Consider the following 18,301-nt stretch of genomic DNA (forward strand, 5'->3'; position numbering starts at 1 on the left):
ACTGGAGGGAGTCCGAGTAGTGTTTATGCAGGGAGCATTGTTGAAGCCACGCTATGTCAAGGATCTGGGTATATTCTTACCACGTGTACGCCATATCCAAAAATTTCATTACTTCATACAGCATGTCCCACCCACTTTTTCATACTATTGAATACACCATGAATTGTCAAACTAATAGAGCAAGCTTATCTGCGAAAAGATCTAAACCTCCCAAGCACTTCCTAATTCATTTCACAAATATACGTGGTCTCAATTCTAATCTCAACAATGTCCATTTCCACTTGCAGTCTCTCAAACCCCATATACTTTTTCTGACAGAATCTCAGTTATCGGTTGTTTCAACTACTGCTCATCTCAGATGCCCAAATTATTCGCTGTATGATTCCTTTCGCCTCAAAGGTGGTACTTGTGCATATGTCCGTTCTGATATTCCCTGTCAGAGACTTGGCAATTTGGAATCTCCTCTCTTTGATCTTCTCTGGCTCAAAATCTCTCTACCTCATTGTGTCAAATTCATCTGTTGTCTCTACCGTTCTCCCAACTCCACTAATCACTTGGAGCTCTTTGACTTCCTCGCTTTGCAACTTGACTTTCACCAGTCCAACTTTCCTAACAGTAAGGTAATTTTCCTTGCTGATTTTAATGTTCCCAACTCCAGCTGGCTTCTGTTTTCTAGTTACACCGACCCAGCAGGTTGAGATGCTGAGGCTATTGCAATTACTAATGATCTAGCACAGATTGCTCATTTACCTACAAGAATACCGGACCATCCAAGCACGGTCGAAGTGAGAGGTCCTTTAGTCACTTCAGATCACAACTTGATGATTGTCTCTTCTCCAATGGAACCTTTATCTCATGGCTATTCCCAACCTCGAGTTGTTTGGCATTACAATAATGCAAATAGAATGACCTGCGAGACTTCTTTTCCTTGGTCGGATTACTGTTTCTAAACTTATGATGTCAAAATTTGCTCAGATCATGTCAGTGAAATTATTCTTGCAGGAATGGAATCCTTTATCCTACACTCCACTTTAAAATCTCGTCCTTTATCTAAACCTTGGTTTTCCAATAAATGTGCTAAGGCTGTTCAAGAGAAGAATGTTGCATATCGTAATTGGCTTGTTTCTAAGTCTTCAGTTTCATTTTCTGCCTACACCAAAGCTCGCAACAATTGTAAAGCAGTTATTAATCAGTCCAAACTAGAGTTTGAACAGGCTAAGAGTAGAAAACTTGCTTCTTGCCCTAATGATAGCTGAGCATTCTGGTCTCTTGCCAAAGCTATTGGCCGCAACTTTTGCCCATCTCTGTCCAAACAAGATGGTTCTCTGTTATCACTTCAGCCAAGGATAAAGCTGGCCTGCTAGCATCCCATTTTTCTTCCAGCTCATGAATGAATGATCTTGGTAAAACACCTCCCACCATTCCCCAAAACGCTCCGTTCAATGCCTCCTGTGGTCTTCCATCAAAAGGATATCAGAAGGATTTTGATGAATCTTGATGGTAAGAAAGCTCCAGGTACTGATAGTATTTCTCCACTTGTTCTCAAAACCTGTGCTCCTGAACTTACTCCTATTCTTTGCCGCCTACTTTCACTTTCTTATTCCAAAGGTGTTTTTCCTTCTGCTTGGAAATTTGCTCGTATCTAGCAAGTTTCTAAAAAGGGTGACAAATCCCTCCCATCCAATTATCATTTGAGAAATCAATTAACCGCCAACTCTTAAACTACCTAGATAGAAACCTTCCGTCTGATCAACGATAGCCAGTATGGATTCCGTCAGTGTCGATCCACTGGTGATATTCTGGCTTATGTTACCCATTTATGGACTAATTCAATGGAAAGGTTCGGTGAAATACAAGTATTTGTTCTTGACATCTCAAAGGCTTTTGATCGTGTTTGGCATAAAGGTCTTCTAAACAAGCTTCCATCTTATGGTTTACCAACTGTTTTTAGTAATTGGTTATCCAGTTTTCTCTATGATTGCTCACTGAGGGTGATGGTAGATGGCTCTCGGTCTTCTAACTTCTCCACTAATGCCGGTGTCCCCCAAGGTTCAATTCCTTCGCCCACTCTTTTCCTCTTGTATATTAATGACCTTCTTCCATTGACTGGAAATCCTATCCATAGTTTTGCCAATGATAGCACATTGTATTCCACTTTCCATTTTCCTTGTCCTGCTCAATCAGCTTCACCTTCTCGAAAATCTGCTACCAATTCCTTAAATGCTGATCTTCAGGTAATTCTCCAGTGGGGCAAAGACAACTTAGTTGATTTCAACCTTCTAAAACTCAGTCTTGTCTTATATCTCGCAAAAAGAATTCTTCTGCTCCTATGCTTATCTTTAGTGACACTCCGATTTCTAGTCAAAATGATATATCTCTTTTGGGGATTACCTTAACTTCTAATCTCTCTTGGCACAACTTCTAATTTCTTGGCACATTACAAATATTGCTTCCTCTGCATCTAAAAAACTTGGTTTTCTCTTTTGCTCTCGGCGTTACTTTTCTTCCAAACAGCTGCTCACTCTGTATAAATCGCAAATTTGCCCTGACATGGAATATTGTTCCCACATCTGGGGCGGTGTCCCCAAAACCTCTCTCAGGCTTCTTGATTCCATTCAGAAGAGGGCAGTTAGGTTAATTAATGATTCATTTCTAACACAGTCTCTCCACTCGCTTTCTCATAGACGTACTGTTTCTGCTGCATGCCTCTTCTACAGATACTTCCATGGGCACTGTTCTTCTGAATTGGCTTCTATAATTCCCGCTCTCTCTTTCAAAACAGTTCGAACATGTGCCACCACCAGCCAACATCCATTTACTGTCCAACTTCAAACCCACAGAACCAACTTTTCATCTTCCTCATGTATTCATTCAACTGCCATTTTCTGGAACAACCTTCCTTCATACGTATTTCCTGAAAATTACAGTCTACAGAAAAGTCCAATGTCAACAAATATCTTCTTTCGTCTTTTTAACCTCCAACCCAAACACAGCACGAAGTACTATAGGTTCAAATACCTCTCGTGTTTGGGGTAAACATTAAAAAAAAAAAAAAAAAATGGGTACAATGAACAATTCTACAGAGAAATAGAGTGCGCTAATAAATCAGAATGTCTTATAATGGGGGATTTTAACTTCCCAGATATTGACTGGAACTTGTGGTTGGTCACTCGCACACTAGTAAGATTTTTGTGGATTTATTGGATGAATGTTTTCTGCAGCAGCATGTTCGAGAGGCAACTAGAGAGGGTAATAATCCTGATCTGGTTATCAGCAGTGATCATTCGTGTATTAAGAATTTGCAGATAAAGGAACCAATAGGTGGCAGTGATCACAGTATACTGATGTGGTGGTGGTGGTGGTGGTGGTTGTTGTTGTTGTTGTTTTTATTTGGTTTTTAGGAGCATTAGCAACTAATGCCATATTGCTCCGGGAATATGCGCTGGTCATTCCCTGACCTTTCCGCATCCTCCATATTTGGTGGTGATGGGCCCGAACCTCGGTCTAATCAAGAAGCGTGCGCTACGTACTGCTGCTCCTTCCCACCTGGCTACGGAGGTGCCATACCGATGTGGGATTTACTTAAAGATATAATTACTATCAGGGATAAAGGAAAGAGTTTTTGCTTCCGTAAAGATGACTACAGTGGTCTCAGACAGTTTTTAAATTCTGTACAGTGTAATCAACTGATGATGTTACCAAAAGCAAATTCTAAGTGGGAAGCATTCAAGTAATTAATCGTGCAAGCTAGTAAAAGTTTCATACCTATTAAGAAATACTGTTCTTAATAGGTATGAAAGGAGAAATTGTTGAAATTATACATAAGAAAGGCACCTTAGGTGGATGGGATCTATCCAGTTATATTAAAGTAGACAGCAAAGGAAGTAAGCAAACCTTAACCATAATTATGAGAGCATCTTTCGACTCAGAGGAGGACCCCATGGACTGGAGATCTGCAGATGTATCCCCAATTTACAAAGGGGGATCGAAGGATGGCACAAGTAATTTTAGACCAGTTAGTTTAACTTCTGTTCCAGGTAAAATAATGGAGTCACTGGTTAAAGATTCATTCCAGGACCATCTAAACAATACTGCAGAGGTGCCTCCGTAGCCAGGTGGGAAGGAGCAGCAGTGCATAGCACATACTTCTTAATTAGACCGAGGTTCGAGCCTGTCACCACCAAACACGGAGGATGCGGAAAGGTCAGGGAATAACCACCGCATATCCCAAGAGCAAGCAATATGGTCTTAGTTGCTAATGATCCTAAAAACCAACAACAACAACAACATTGCAGCAATAATTCAGACCCAGCATGGGTTTAAGGGAAAGTCTTGTCTGACAAGTTTGATTGGATATTATGATGTGGTTACAAAGGAACTGGAAGCAAAAAATTATTTTGATATCATATACTTGGATTTCAGGAAAGCTTTCACTGTTGCGCATGGAAGACTACTGCACAAACTGGAGCAAAATAGTATTAAGGGTAAGTTGCTACAATGGATAAAAGGATGGTTGAGTGGGAGAAGACAGAAGGTGGTAATCAATGGGCGCTGCTCTTTGTGGACTAATGTTATTAGTGGAGTCCCACAGGGTTCGGTGTTGGGTCCACTATTGTTTTGTATATTTATCAATGATATTGTTGAAGGCATATCAGGCTTAGTGTCGAAGTTTGCATATGATACAAATGACAGTGTGCTACTGCAACAAGATCTAGAAAATTTGGGAAGATAGGCTGAGAAGTGGCAACTGAAGTTTAACATTGACAAATGCAAAGTATTATATATGGGTAGAAGAGAGTCTGCTGACGAGGCTACTAGTGACGGTCGTGTTCAAAGCTGCTAAGTGGATTTTTCTTATTTATTGATTTGAAATTATTGTTTTTCTAAAACTTTTGATTTAAATTTAGTAGTATAACATTATTTTGTAATTTTTTGATTAATTTGGTGTATTTATTCTTTACTCGGCCTTGTAAAAGTATCGGTAAGGGTTTCCACGTGTTCGTAACTACCGCTAGTAACTTTCCCCGCCATTGTGATACGATAGTTATATACCATACTAGATAGCGTTAGTTGAAATTCGTTAGCAGTTAAATTGTACGTTTAAATAAATACATATAACGACTTAGATTACAAACATAATATAATTAATAACATAACATAATTAATTAATAGAATCATGACTCAGACCAGAGCAGCAAAGCAAAAGGCTCAAGCTAATGGAAGTGCTGTGGCTCAGAGCAGAACTGAGGGGGGCAGTTGTCCTCTGACTCACAGCCTTATAAAATGCACTGTTTGCTTGATGTTTGCAGAGCAATCGGGTACGGGACATGATACTGCCAAGGGGGATGTCTTTGTGTGTGCGCGATGCAAGGAGTGTATCGATATCAGGCAACAACTCTGCGTTCTTGTGGGCCTATATGAGAGCTTGAAGGACAGGGTGGATGCCCTCGAAGAAACAAAATTGAGGGGCCCATCAAGCTCTCAGCTGCCCACATCAACACCAGAGCTTGCACTTGGGCATCGCGTAACACAGAGACAACCCCCAAGGCAGAATGCACTGGTCCCGAAGGAACTAGTAGTTGTTGGTGACTCTATTGTCAGGGAAACGGGGAACATGCTTTGTAAAAAAGATAGGTGGAACAGGACCAGGGTATGTCTGCCAGGGGCAAAGGTTGATGACGTTGTAGAGCGAATATCATCTTTTAAGGGCACAAAAGGTGATATAGTAGTACACCTTGGCACTAATAATATTAAGAGTAGGAGACCGGCAGAATTACTTAACAAGTACAGGTCATTGTTGAACAAAAGCCAAGAATTAGGGTTGAATTTGAAAGTGTCTGCAATTCTGCCCAGACACGATAGGAGGGAGTATATGATGAGAGCCTTGTTGATCAATTCGGCCCTGGAAAGATTGTGCAAGGTTCAAGGGGTAGAATTTTTTTCAGCCTGGACTGTACTTGTTAACAGGAGAGATTGCTTCTACAGGGATGGGATACACTTAAATAGAAAGGGTGCAAGAATATTTGCTGATGCTATCGAGGCAGTGTTAGGTGGGTCGGAAAACTGCTAGCTTGGGGGGAGACAAAGACCAATAGATTGACAGTAGCCACTGGCAGAGGTGAAAGAGATTCTTGCACTGCTTCTATTAGAATGAGCAGAAGCCTGAAAAACAAGATGCATGGTATTTCAGAGACTGCTGGGAGCCACTGCGGTACAAGTAAACACATGGGTTGTGTTAGGGTAGCTAAGAATAGAAACAGGTGCAGGTATACTTGCGTGTACACCAATGCTAGGAGTTTAGTAAATAAATTTGATGAATTTGAGGTATTGCTCAAAACATCGAAGGCAGATATTGTTGGGATATCAGAGACGTGGTGTCACACAGATATAAGGGATGCAGAACTGCAATTTGGGGAGTACAACGTCTACAGAAAGGATAGACAGGATAGGAAGGGGGGAGGGGTTATGCTATTAGTTAAGAAACACATAAAAACCAAGGAAGTGAAGCCAGTCGACATCGCTGGACAGTGCAGTGTGGAGTCAGTTTGGTGTGACATAAACATTGGGAGATCAAAATTGAGAGTAGGAGTGTGCTATAGGCCTAATGACTCTGATGAGTATAGAGTGGGCCAGTAAATCAGAGTGTCTTATAATGGGAGATTTTAATTTCCCAGATATTGACTGGAATTTGGGGGCTGGTTACTCACACACTAGCAGGGCTTTTGTGGATTTATTGGATGATTGTTTTCTACATCAGCATGTTCGGGAGGCAACTAGAGGGAGTAATACTCTTGATTTGATTATCAGCAGTGATTCTTCATGCATTAAGAATCTGCAGATAAATGAACCACTAGGTGGCAGTGATCACAGTGTGCTGAAGTGGGATTTACTCAAAGAGGTAACTACCATTAGGGGTAAAGGGAAGGGTTATTGCTTCCGTAAAGGCGACTACGATGGACTGAGACAGTATTTAAATTCTATACAGTGGGACCAACTGATGATGTTACCAACAGCAAATTCAAAATGGGAAGCATTCAAAGAACTTATCTTGGAAGCTACTAGGCTTTACATACCAACTAAGAAATATTGTTCAAGGTTTAGGCCAAAATGGATGTCAGATGAACTAATGAGGCATATGGCAGAGAAGAAAAATGCATGGGATACATACAAATTAACACATGACACAGAAGCCTATGATAGATACAAGTTGATATGCAACCAAGTTACAAAGGAGGTTAGGCAGGCGAATGCAGATTACGAGAAATCCTTGGCTAGGGATGCAAAGAAAAACAGCAAAGAGTTCTTTACTTATGTAAACTCTAGAAGGAAGGGGATGAATCAGATTGGTCCACTTGATATTGATGGGTCAAGTGTTGATGATCCTGCTCAGGTAGCTAACAAACTAAATGAATATTTTGCAGCATCGACATTCACACATGAGGAGTTATTCAGCGAGGGGAATGCCAGAGGTGTATTCAACTCTAGCAGTAAGCTACAGAATCTTGAAATAACTGGGAGTAAAGTGGAGGAGAAACTGTTGAAGATAAACACAAGAAAGGCACCCGGGGTGGATGGGATCTATCCAGTTATATTAAAGGAGGCAGCAAAGGAAGTAAGCAAACCCTTAGCCATAATTATGAGAGCTTCCTTGGACTCAGGGGAGGTACCCATAGACTGGAAATGTGCAAATGTGACCCCAATTCACAAAGGAGGATCAAAGGCTGACACAAGTAATTATAGACCTGTGAGCTTAACTTCTGTTCCGGGAAAATTAATGGAGGCACTGGTTAAAGAAGCACTGCAGGATCATTTAGACAAGACTTCAGTTATAGCTCAGACACAGCATGGTTTTGTTAAGGGGAAGTCTTGCCTGACCAACTTGATTGGATACTATGATGCAGTCACAAAAGAACTGGATGCTGGGAATAACTTTGATATTATATACTTGGATTTTAGAAAGGCTTTTGATACTGTTGCACATGGAAGACTGCTACACAAATTGGAGCAGTGTGACATTGGAGGCAAATTGCTGCTATGGATAAAGGGGTGGTTGAGGGGGAGAAGACAGAGAGTGGTAATCAATGGACACTGCTCATCGTGGACTGATGTTATTAGTGGAGTCCCTCAGGGCTCAGTGTTGGGTCCATTATTGTTTTCTGTATTTATAAATGATATTGATGATGGTATATCGGGCTTAATGTCCAAGTTTGCAGACGATACAAAGGTTGGCAGGGCTGTCAAGGACACTACTGACACTATGCTGCTGCAACAGGATCTGGAAAGGTTGAGCAGATGGGCTGAGAGGTGGCAAATGAAGTTTAACATTGACAAATGTAAAGTACTACACATGGGAAACAGCAACCCCAGAGCAACGTATCAACTTTGTGGTACTACACTGACAGTGGTAGAGAATGAAAGGGACTTGGGGTTGGTTGTGCAGGCAGATATGAAGTTCTCTGAGCAGTGCAGACGGGCTGCAAGAGTAGCTCATGGAGTATTGTCAATGATATACAGGAATTTTTCCAGCAGGGATAAGGAGGTGATTATTCCATTGTATAAGGCGATGGTCAGGCCACACCTAGAGTACTGTATACAGGTCTGGAGGCCTCATTTCAAGAAGGATGTAGAGCTGCTGGAACGAGTACAGAGAAGGGCAACAAGATTAGTGAATGGAACAAAGGGGTGCTCTTACGAAGAAAGGCTTAAGTTTTGCAAATTACAGTGTCTGGAGACTAGGCACCAGTGAGGTGATCTGATAGAGGTGTATAAAGCCTTGAATGGTTTAAGCATGCTCAATGCTGATTGGATTTTTCCTCTAGCTCAGAAAAATCACCTGAGAGGGCATAAATTCAAATTGAGGAAAGACAGATGTAGGATAGACGTGCGGAAATTTGCCTTTAGCCAGCGGGTGGTTGGTTGGTGGAACAGACTTCCATCCCTTGTGGTGGAGGTTGACAGCCTAAATAAGTTTAAGGCTCAGCTGGACAGGTATTTTGAGCGAACAGAGGGGTGAAGTGGAAGTGGGTTTTTTTTTTTTTTTTTTGGCTGATGCTGCATAAGCTTGCTTTCTTGCATCAAATACCTCTACTAATGCTAATGCTGTTATCACCTATGGAGCCGGTGCGTGGTTCATCCGCTCGGCCATAGTAAGAAATAGGAATAAATTAGAATCGATACAAAGGACAATACTACTCACTATTACCAGAGCAAGTTGCACAGTAAGCACACCTGCACTACAGTTGCTGGCCGGAACTCTCCCACTTTACCTGGAAGTAGCCAAAAGAGGCTTATATTATAGATTTAAAAAGGGCATACCCACAGAATTTCTGGGGATAGCCCTTGATACAACCAATACCTTCAATGATGAAAGAAAAAGAATAGCCACAAAGCTCCACGAGCTATGGCAAACAAAGTGGGAGCAGGAAACCAGAGGTCTGGTCACCAAACGGTTTCTGCCACTGGTGTCAATGGTTAGCCCAAAGCCACCTAAGTGGTATGCCCCTGGACTTTTTACAACATTTATATTGACAGGGCACGGCTCCCTAAAGGCGAAACTAACCTCCTTAGGCCTGAACGATGACCCAAACTGCACCTGTGGCGAAAGTGAAGACTGGGCACACATTCTCTATGAATGTATAATATATGACATCCCCAGAACAGAGCTAATAGCACAGATTGGTCCCTTTCCCAGGGGAGAAGAACATCTCTTCCTCATAGAAGAGCAAAATTATAAAGCTTTTACAACTTTCACACAGAAAGTTTTCAAAATGCGCAGAGCAATTTCAGTCCCCCAGCAATTAAACAATAATCAATAGTAAAATTGCCCAAGTTTCCCACCACGCCCAGATGATGACTTAAAAACTGTTAGGATAGCAGTATTCTGCACCCTGACAGAAACCTGACATAACAAAACTCCCCATGACTACTATGCCATGTGTAAGAACCTGGGGCCCCAAACCAATGTAGGGGAGGGGGATGGGAATGCATGCAGAGAAAGTGAACGGGAGTGAGCAGAAGAGCAAATGTAATTGGCCGAAAGAATACAAAGTTAAAAATAACTTACATTACTTTATATATACTGTACCAACAAACATTTACAAACCACATAAACACTATCACTACATTCTCCCCTGGCCTGCAAAAAAAAAAAAAAAAAAAAAACCTTGCAGCTAGGCCTGCACCACAACTGAAGAATAACAGTAAGTTGCGGTGCCCAGAGAGTGCAGTGCAGAAAGAAAGAGTCGAATAAATGAGATGAGAACTAGAAGAATGAATAAAAGTGCAAGCGTGAGAGAAAAGAACACAAATGCTGAGTTAAGTACACACTAACCCTGGTTTTAATTAGTATTTAAATTTACGCTACCCATCATTGCATCCCCTCCTGGTGTGTGAGAAAAAGATGAATGAGTTGAGTGAAAAAGAAAAAAAAAAAAAAAATTATAAAATAAGAAAAAAGTATAAAAAAAATAAATAAATAAATAAATAAAAAAAAAATTATAAAATAAGAACAAAGTATAAAAAAAATAAATAAATAAATAAATAAAAAAAAAATTATAAAATAAGAAAAAAGTATAAAAAATAAAAATAAAAAAATAATAAAAAAAAAAAAAGAAAAAAAGAAAAAAAAGAATGCAAGTAGAGTGAGAATGCACATTCCGAATGAAGTAAATGTGTGCGTCTCCCCCCCTTCACCTGGTAGGTTCCCCACTGCCAACTAACATATCCCACCCCCAGAGCGGGATGGGCAGCTGGACCTTCATACCGGATTCGACACTCCTTGGACAAGACACCGACATTCTGCGGCTTTGCTGCCAACACGCCATTGGCGATCTGAACTGGGTGCTCTAACCTGGTTCCCTTTAAAACCCCATCCCCAGGCAGGGAATGGAGGAGACGGACCTCTGTCTCCTCTCCTCCCTGCCTACCCCCCATATTTCGCCTGGTGGGGCTCGTCTCCACTGACCTCTTTGGGGATGCCTACTCTATCCGTCCCTATTCTTCTATCTGTTTCCTCCCCAGTCTTCAATCTCCCCCCCTCTCTCTCTCTCTCACTAAATCGACCGAGTACACCCCTTAACAATGCTGCCAAATTATAACCAACGTCTAAATTCTACCGGTTTTGTGCAAATCTCTAAGATATCTAACACTATCAGCTTTTATCTAGCGTTACATGTCTAAATTTAATAACATCAAAATTTTGTCCGACCTATTTGGCCTTTAACACATCTCCTTAGTGTTCAACCCTAACCAGCGATTTCCTAACAGCAATCCCATTAAGCATTAATGTCAAATGCATAAACTTTTATTTTATTTTATTTTATTTATTTTTTTTTTTTTCAAATAGGCCCTAGCCACTGAAATCCCAGGAAACTAGGTGGCAGGACCTGCCAGAGCAAATTGTTGTGATACTGGATACACCCGGCTAGCCTCCACGTGGCAGGGTATGGGCAACGTCGGGCCCCACTAGGGGCCTGGCGGCCAATAAGCCGGATAAACAATGGGCACAACATATCACACTGCACAGACACGACCCACACACTTTCAAGTCTCTGGCTTGACAGTGTACTGTCCTCGATACAGCGAAACACACGCGTAGATGGGAGAAATCCCACGTGCCGTCTGACACGAACATACCTTATACCTTATACCTATTCACTTTACTCTCAGTTATTGCAAAATCATACAGCTACCTGTTAGAGTTTGATAAGCTTCTGACTTCCACTTCCCTACAGAATTCCTTATGTGTGACTGTAGAAGCAAAATACTCATTCAGTTTGTCAGCTACCTGAGCAGAATCAGACAGTCAAGCAATCAATATTAAATGGACCAATCTGATATTGCCGTTTTTCTTTGCATCGTTTGCCAAATATTTCTCGTAATCTGCCTTTGCTTGCCTAACCTCCTTTGTTACTTGAATTCAGACTAGCTTATATCTACAGTGAACTTCTGCGTCATCTGATAAATTTTATATGCATCACATGCATTTTTCTTCTCTGCCACGAGTCTCATTATAGTTCATCTGATATCCATTTAGGCCTAAACCTTGAACAATTGGTATGTAAAGCCTAGTAGCTTCCAAGATTCATTCGTTGAATGGCCCATTTAGAAATTGCTGTTGGTAACATAATCAGTTGGTCCCAATGTATATAATTTAAATACTGTCTGAGACCACTGTAGTCACCTTTAGGAAAACAAAACCCCTTCCCTTTACCCCTGATGGTAGTTACACTGAGAAAATCCCACATCAGTATACTGTGATCCACTACTACCTAGTGGTTCCTTTGTCTACAGATTCTTAATGCATGAATAATCACTGCTGATAATCAGATCAAAACTATTACTACTCCCTCTGGTTGTCTCTCAAACATGCTGCTGCTGTAGAAAACAATCATCTAATAAATCCACAAAAGTCTTGCTAGTGTGTGAGTGACCAATCCACAAGTTTCAGTCTTTATCTGGGTTGTTTGTTATTTGGTTTTTAGGAGCATTAGCAACTAAGGCCATATTGCTCCGGGGATATGCGGTGGTCATTCCCTGACCTTTCCGCATCCTCCGTATTTGATGGTCATGGGCTCGAACCCAGGTCTAATCAAGAAACATGTACTGCTGCTCCTGCCCACCTGGCTATGTAGGCGCCCTCTATATGTGGGAAGTTAAAATATCCCATTATAAGAAAATCTGATTTACTGGCCCACTATTTCTCTGTACAGCTGTTCGTTGCACTCATCAATAATTAGGCCTATAACACACTCTTACTCTCAACTTAGTTTTCCAGTGCTTATTTCACACCAAAACTGACTCAAAACTGCGGTGTCTTTAACTCTTCTAACAGCACAACTCTTCCTCCCTTCCTACCTTGACTATCCTTTCTACACACATTGTACTCCCAAAAATTCCAATTTTGCACTGCTTATACCTGTGTGACATGTCTCTGATATCCCAGCAATATCTGCCTTTGATGCCTTGACTAGTACTTTAAATTTATTATTTACTATACTCCTGGTATTGGTGTACATGCACCTGTTCTTACTCTTAGACCCTAACATAGTCCATGTAGTTACTTGTTCCAAGATGACTCCCAGCAGTCCTTGAAATCCCTAGCACCTTTCTTACTAGGCTGCTGTTCATTCCAATAGAAACAGTTTCCAACAAAATATCCTCAATGAGTGACATGGACTTCCACTGCAAAGAGCGGATATCATGGGGAAGTAATCAGTACTATAAACATTGTTTTCAAACTCCCATGTACACACAGTGAGGAGAGAAGGGGAGCATACAGAGAGAGAGAGAGAGAGATCAATCACAATAAACATAGGGGGTAGGCATGTGGAAGGTGTTATAATCCACATTTAGAAAGGCTGGGTCATTGTTTTTGAGCATACACTCAATATTTCGATCCCTTTCACTGTTATCAGCACTATCCCATAAACTAACATGTCCATTGAAATCCCACAGTAATAGAAAAAGGGATAGCAACTGCTTAATGAGATCATCAAGATCTGCCAGTGAATGTCATTCCCAGGTGGAAAATATATGGAACAAGGAGAGGGAAAACTTAAGAGAAACCCTGCTGATAGATAAACTGCTACTGCCTCTAAGTTGGTGATGTGGCATAGCTTGAAAAGGAGTATGGTTACCCATAAGAATGGCAACTCCTCCACGGGCAGGTCCATCCCCGGCTCTGTTTTTGCAAATAATTATAGTTAAGCAAGTAAGGGTCCTTATTTTCCTTTAAATATGTCTCCTATAGGCAAAAGCAAACTGGCTTGCGCTTACACAGGAGGGCTTTGACTTCATCACTATTTTGATGGATGACAGTGATGATGTGGAGGACCAGGAGCATCACTAGGAAGTCTCTCACCAAATACAGGTGCCCACATAAAGTTATCCATTTTAGCTGGCTACATCCACTTCATGATGCAAGGGAACACTTTTTTCACAGCAACTCAACTGTAATTGAATGTTGCCATTATTTAGATTTTCTGGATCTGTCTGTCAGCTTATGAATGGCTGACGGCTTCCTTTTCTCAGTACTGGGTTTATTGTTTTTTGGAAAGAAAAGATGTTGGCTTGTATCCATTTCTTCTTTTAGGAAGAGTTCAAGGAATGAGCAACCTGGTACCATCTTGACTTCAACATCCATTTATTCTTTTGTTGCAGGTGGCTCTTTTAGATTTCCCCTCTCCTCATTTTATTTTGGTAATGGCAAAGCACTAGGTGGTACTGACATTGGAGTAGGCAGCTGAATTTTTTTGGATACGTTTTTGAGAGCTTAATACATGGCACGCAATGACTATCTTGGTGGAATGGTCACATCTTTCTTCTTTTTTTTTTTTCCCTTCCACCAGTGGCATGCTCTTGAGCAGACAGGGTATTCTCTTTGGCAGCTGATGCATATACGTTTTATAGCTGAACTACATATGATTTTCTGGTCCTTTGCACATTGAGCACATGCAAGAGTACCATAATAGGCCATCTACGAGTGTCCATAATTTTGACACTTGAAGAAACTTAAGGGATTTGGCCTTGTGGGACAATGCAGGTACCCAGCTGTGATGGAATTAGGAGACACTGGCAGGTTGAAAGGAAGGATGAGGTTTCTAGTGGGTACTAGATTCCCATCCCTAAGCTCAAATATTCTTTTTACAGCTGTCCCTCCTTGTGGCACACCGTGATAGGAATTTAGAGACTTATGAGGGGTAACTGTAAGTGGAATTCCCCTCGACAGAGGTGTCTTGAAAAAGCTGTTTTGAACACTTTTCATTTTTGGTTTCTACTGAAATATCATGCAGATCAGATTTTGGCAACTCTGCCAACCTTTCCAGACCTTTCTGAATAAAGAAGGTCAACACCTTCCCAATGAGATATTCAATAGTGGTATGAATTACTACAAAGTGTGGTGTGTCCTCATGTTTTGTCCGATCTGGGCCATTTTGCTGCATTGCCATTATTTTACTGCAGGGCTACCCAGAAACCATATCCTTATGTTTGCCAACACAAACCCTGTCTCTCAGACCACGAGTGTAGGGGCATGTCGACACAGTTGAAACTTGTAGGTGAGCTCACTAGCCAAATGATCCTGGGTGAGCCAACCCAAGACCTTCCATCTTGATGAAGCAGGACCAAAGTGGTATGATTAAGCTGGGCCCCTCAAATACCAAGATATCTAGGGTGTGGGCACTGGATAACAGTGATGATGTGGAGGACCAGGAGCATCACTGGGAGGTCCCTCACCATACAGGTACCCAGTGGTGGCACTGACAAAGTACTGGCCACATGCATAGTTTTGGTGCTCAGTTATTTGTTGTGCCATTTATTGGTTTCAAGTGTCACATTTTGATTTATTTTGTGTCCAACACGTTCCTCTTTTCAAGATGTGTCCACAGACATGAACTTCGTGAAGATCGTCCAAGGTAATCGAAAGTTATGGTCATTTTTATTAGCGTTGATCTCACTGGGCCACAACGTGATTTTGCATTGTATTAAGATGAATTTTGTTAAAGCTAATAGTACCACAAATATTGCCTAAATATTGATGATAGTAATTATTATTGGGAATAGTAATTGAACAATTTTACAGCCACATTAACCCCAGGGGCTCACATCTGATGACTATGGGCTTGGCACACCCAGGGTTCTGAGCAGGATATCATCATTCTTCTCTTTCTAGATGATTCCCTTCTTTTTTTTTTTTTTTTTTTTTTTTTTTTGGCTGGTGCAGCACAAGCCTCAGGCTTCCTTGCACCACATAGCTAATAATAATAATAATAACTTTCATGATGAATTTTGGATATTTTACTAGCTTTCCTCATCTGATTTTACTATGCTGCTTAATAAACAAAGGCCTTTGTTCTCAGTGCGCATCACATGGTCAAGCCCTGATTGGCCGAATCCTGTTTGAGTGACAGTTAGTAGCTACATACCACAGGATATCTATATCCAGAATATTTATGGGTACTAAATTTATTTGACTTAATATATGATTAATAGAAGTTATTAATTACACTACATTTAAGATATTGAGAACATGTATATATATATATATATATATATATATATATAAATATATATATATAATAATATGCACAGTGCCGTGCTCAATGGCTCCCCAGGAGGAAGTAGTAGTAGTATTAGTGGCATGTGATGCAAGAAAGCAAGTGTATGAGCTTATGCAGCATCAGCCAAAAAAAAAAAAAAATAATAATAAATAAATAAATCACACCATTCCCTCCAAATGCCTGTCCAGTTCCTCCTTAAATTTATTCAACCCATCAACTTCCACGACAGATGGAAGTTTGTTCCAGCAATTAACCACCCGCTGGCTAAAGGCAAATTTTCCACACATCTATTCTACATCTGTCTTTTCTTAATTTGAATTTATGCCCCCTTAGGTTCGTAATCTGAACAAGTGAAAGGATCCCATCAGAATTCCCCGTGCTCAACCCATTCAAGACCTTATACACCTCAATCAGATCACCACGCAGGTGCCTAGTCTCCAGCCACTGCAATTTGCAGAACTTAAGCCTCTCTTGGTAAGAGGATCCCTTCATTCCCCTCACCAATCTTGTTGCCCTTCTCTGTACACGCTCAAGCAAATCTACATCCTTCCTAGTATTCAAGGCATGGCCTGACCATTGCCTTATACAGAGGGGACAATCACCTTTTCCCTGCTAGCAAAATTCCTATATATCATTGACAAAACCCCATGACCTGCCCTAGCAGCCTGTCTACATTGCTCAGAAAACTTCATATCTGACTGCACAATTACTCCCAGGTCTTTTTCATTTTCTACCACCTTAAGTGTATTACCACACAGTTGGTATGTTTCTCTGGGGTTACTTCTACCCATATGCAGTACTTTGCGTTTGTCAAGGTTAAACTTCAGTTGCCACTTCTTAGCCCATCTGCCCAAATTATCTAGATCCTACTGCAGTAGGACACTGCCATTACTGTCATTAACAACCCTGCCAACCTTTGTATCATCTGCAAACTTCAACACTAAGCCTGATATACCTTCATCAATATCACTGATAAATAAGCAAAACAACAGAGGACCCAACACCGAACCCTGTGGGACTCCACTAATAACATTAGTCCACAAAGAGCAGCACCCATTAATTACCACCCTCTGTCTTCTCCCACTCAACCATCCTTTTATCGATTGTAGCAACTTACCCTTAATACCATTCTGCTCCAATTTCTACTTCTTCTATCTTATCAATACTTTAGCAAGTACTTGGCACAATCACCATCTTTCAGTTCATTTTAACTCAACAAACCTTTTGTGTCCCATAGACATATATACCTCATTCACAGCACTGTTTCCACATCCTACTGGAGCATCTGCAAAGTCTCAATTACACATTTACCAGTTTCTGGTAGAACTGGGTAACTGATTGCTGTAATGTTGATATCCTGACTACCAACAAGGAAAATGCCTGCTTGACAAAAGAATTCAGCACATTGCATTCAGTACCGTCTAGCAGGCAAACTCGTGAAATGGTATGGAATGTCGAGAACAATGTACAAGAAAAACTTTCTGAAACAAGCTCACATATACCATATGGCAGTAATTATGCACAGTTACTATGTGTTTGCAATAGCCATAGTGACAATACAAAGACTGGTGGGTTTGTGTGGCACTCACAGTAGCTTTACGCCTAAGCAAGAAGAATTTAAAAACAAGAGTAAGCCTCCTGCAAAACATCGTAACTATGATTTAGTGTGATTTAATATAGCAAATTACAATAAAAACTTCTATCCTATTAAACAGAGGAGTTGGAGGAAAGATTTACCGATAGTAATACTGAAGGTCTTTATGATCTTCGTAAAACTCTGTAATAAAGTCTTGTGAAGCAGGTGAAGAGAGTATCCTATAAAGATAGAAAAATTTAAGGTTATTAACTTTATTTCACAGATAAAATGATAAAAAAAATACAGTGAGGGAGAACAGAATCAGATAAGTTAATTTAATTTTTAAATAAAAATTAAACTGGTGAATTTGGCCTGTTTTAAAACTTAAAAATAGATTTAACATTAAGAGGTGCATGTTGTTGCTGGTAAGCTCTTTATGATGCAAGGGATATTATGGCCAATTTCACCAGTTACCACTTTAGTCACTGAAATAGTAAATAAATCATTTATTTAATTATTTATTTACTATTTAAGCAATTAAATAACTGATGTAATTAAATAAATGAAACAGACATATAATGAAAAAGTGATGCTATAATTACTACAGTAAATTTACTGTGTATAGGTATGATGTATTTTCACTAACTTATATGTCTGTAAAGGCCTC

At 40.5% G+C, this 18,301-nt stretch overlaps 1 protein-coding gene across 1 annotated transcript in view; it reads right to left on the reverse strand.

Moving 5' to 3' along the window:
* LOC150089359 (NBAS subunit of NRZ tethering complex-like) overlaps positions 1–18,301 on the reverse strand; it is a 1,057,261-nt gene that overhangs the window by 764,224 nt on the left and 274,736 nt on the right. The window contains exon 22 of the mRNA XM_090389247.1: positions 17,796–17,873. Coding sequence (XP_090245373.1) covers positions 17,796–17,873 — 78 coding nt within the window. The remainder of the gene's footprint in view (positions 1–17,795; positions 17,874–18,301) is intronic.

This window comes from Mastigoproctus giganteus, chromosome 2, assembly GCF_048544385.1.
Source record: "Mastigoproctus giganteus isolate SK-2022 chromosome 2, ASM4854438v1, whole genome shotgun sequence".
Lineage (NCBI taxonomy): Eukaryota > Metazoa > Arthropoda > Arachnida > Uropygi > Thelyphonidae > Mastigoproctus > Mastigoproctus giganteus.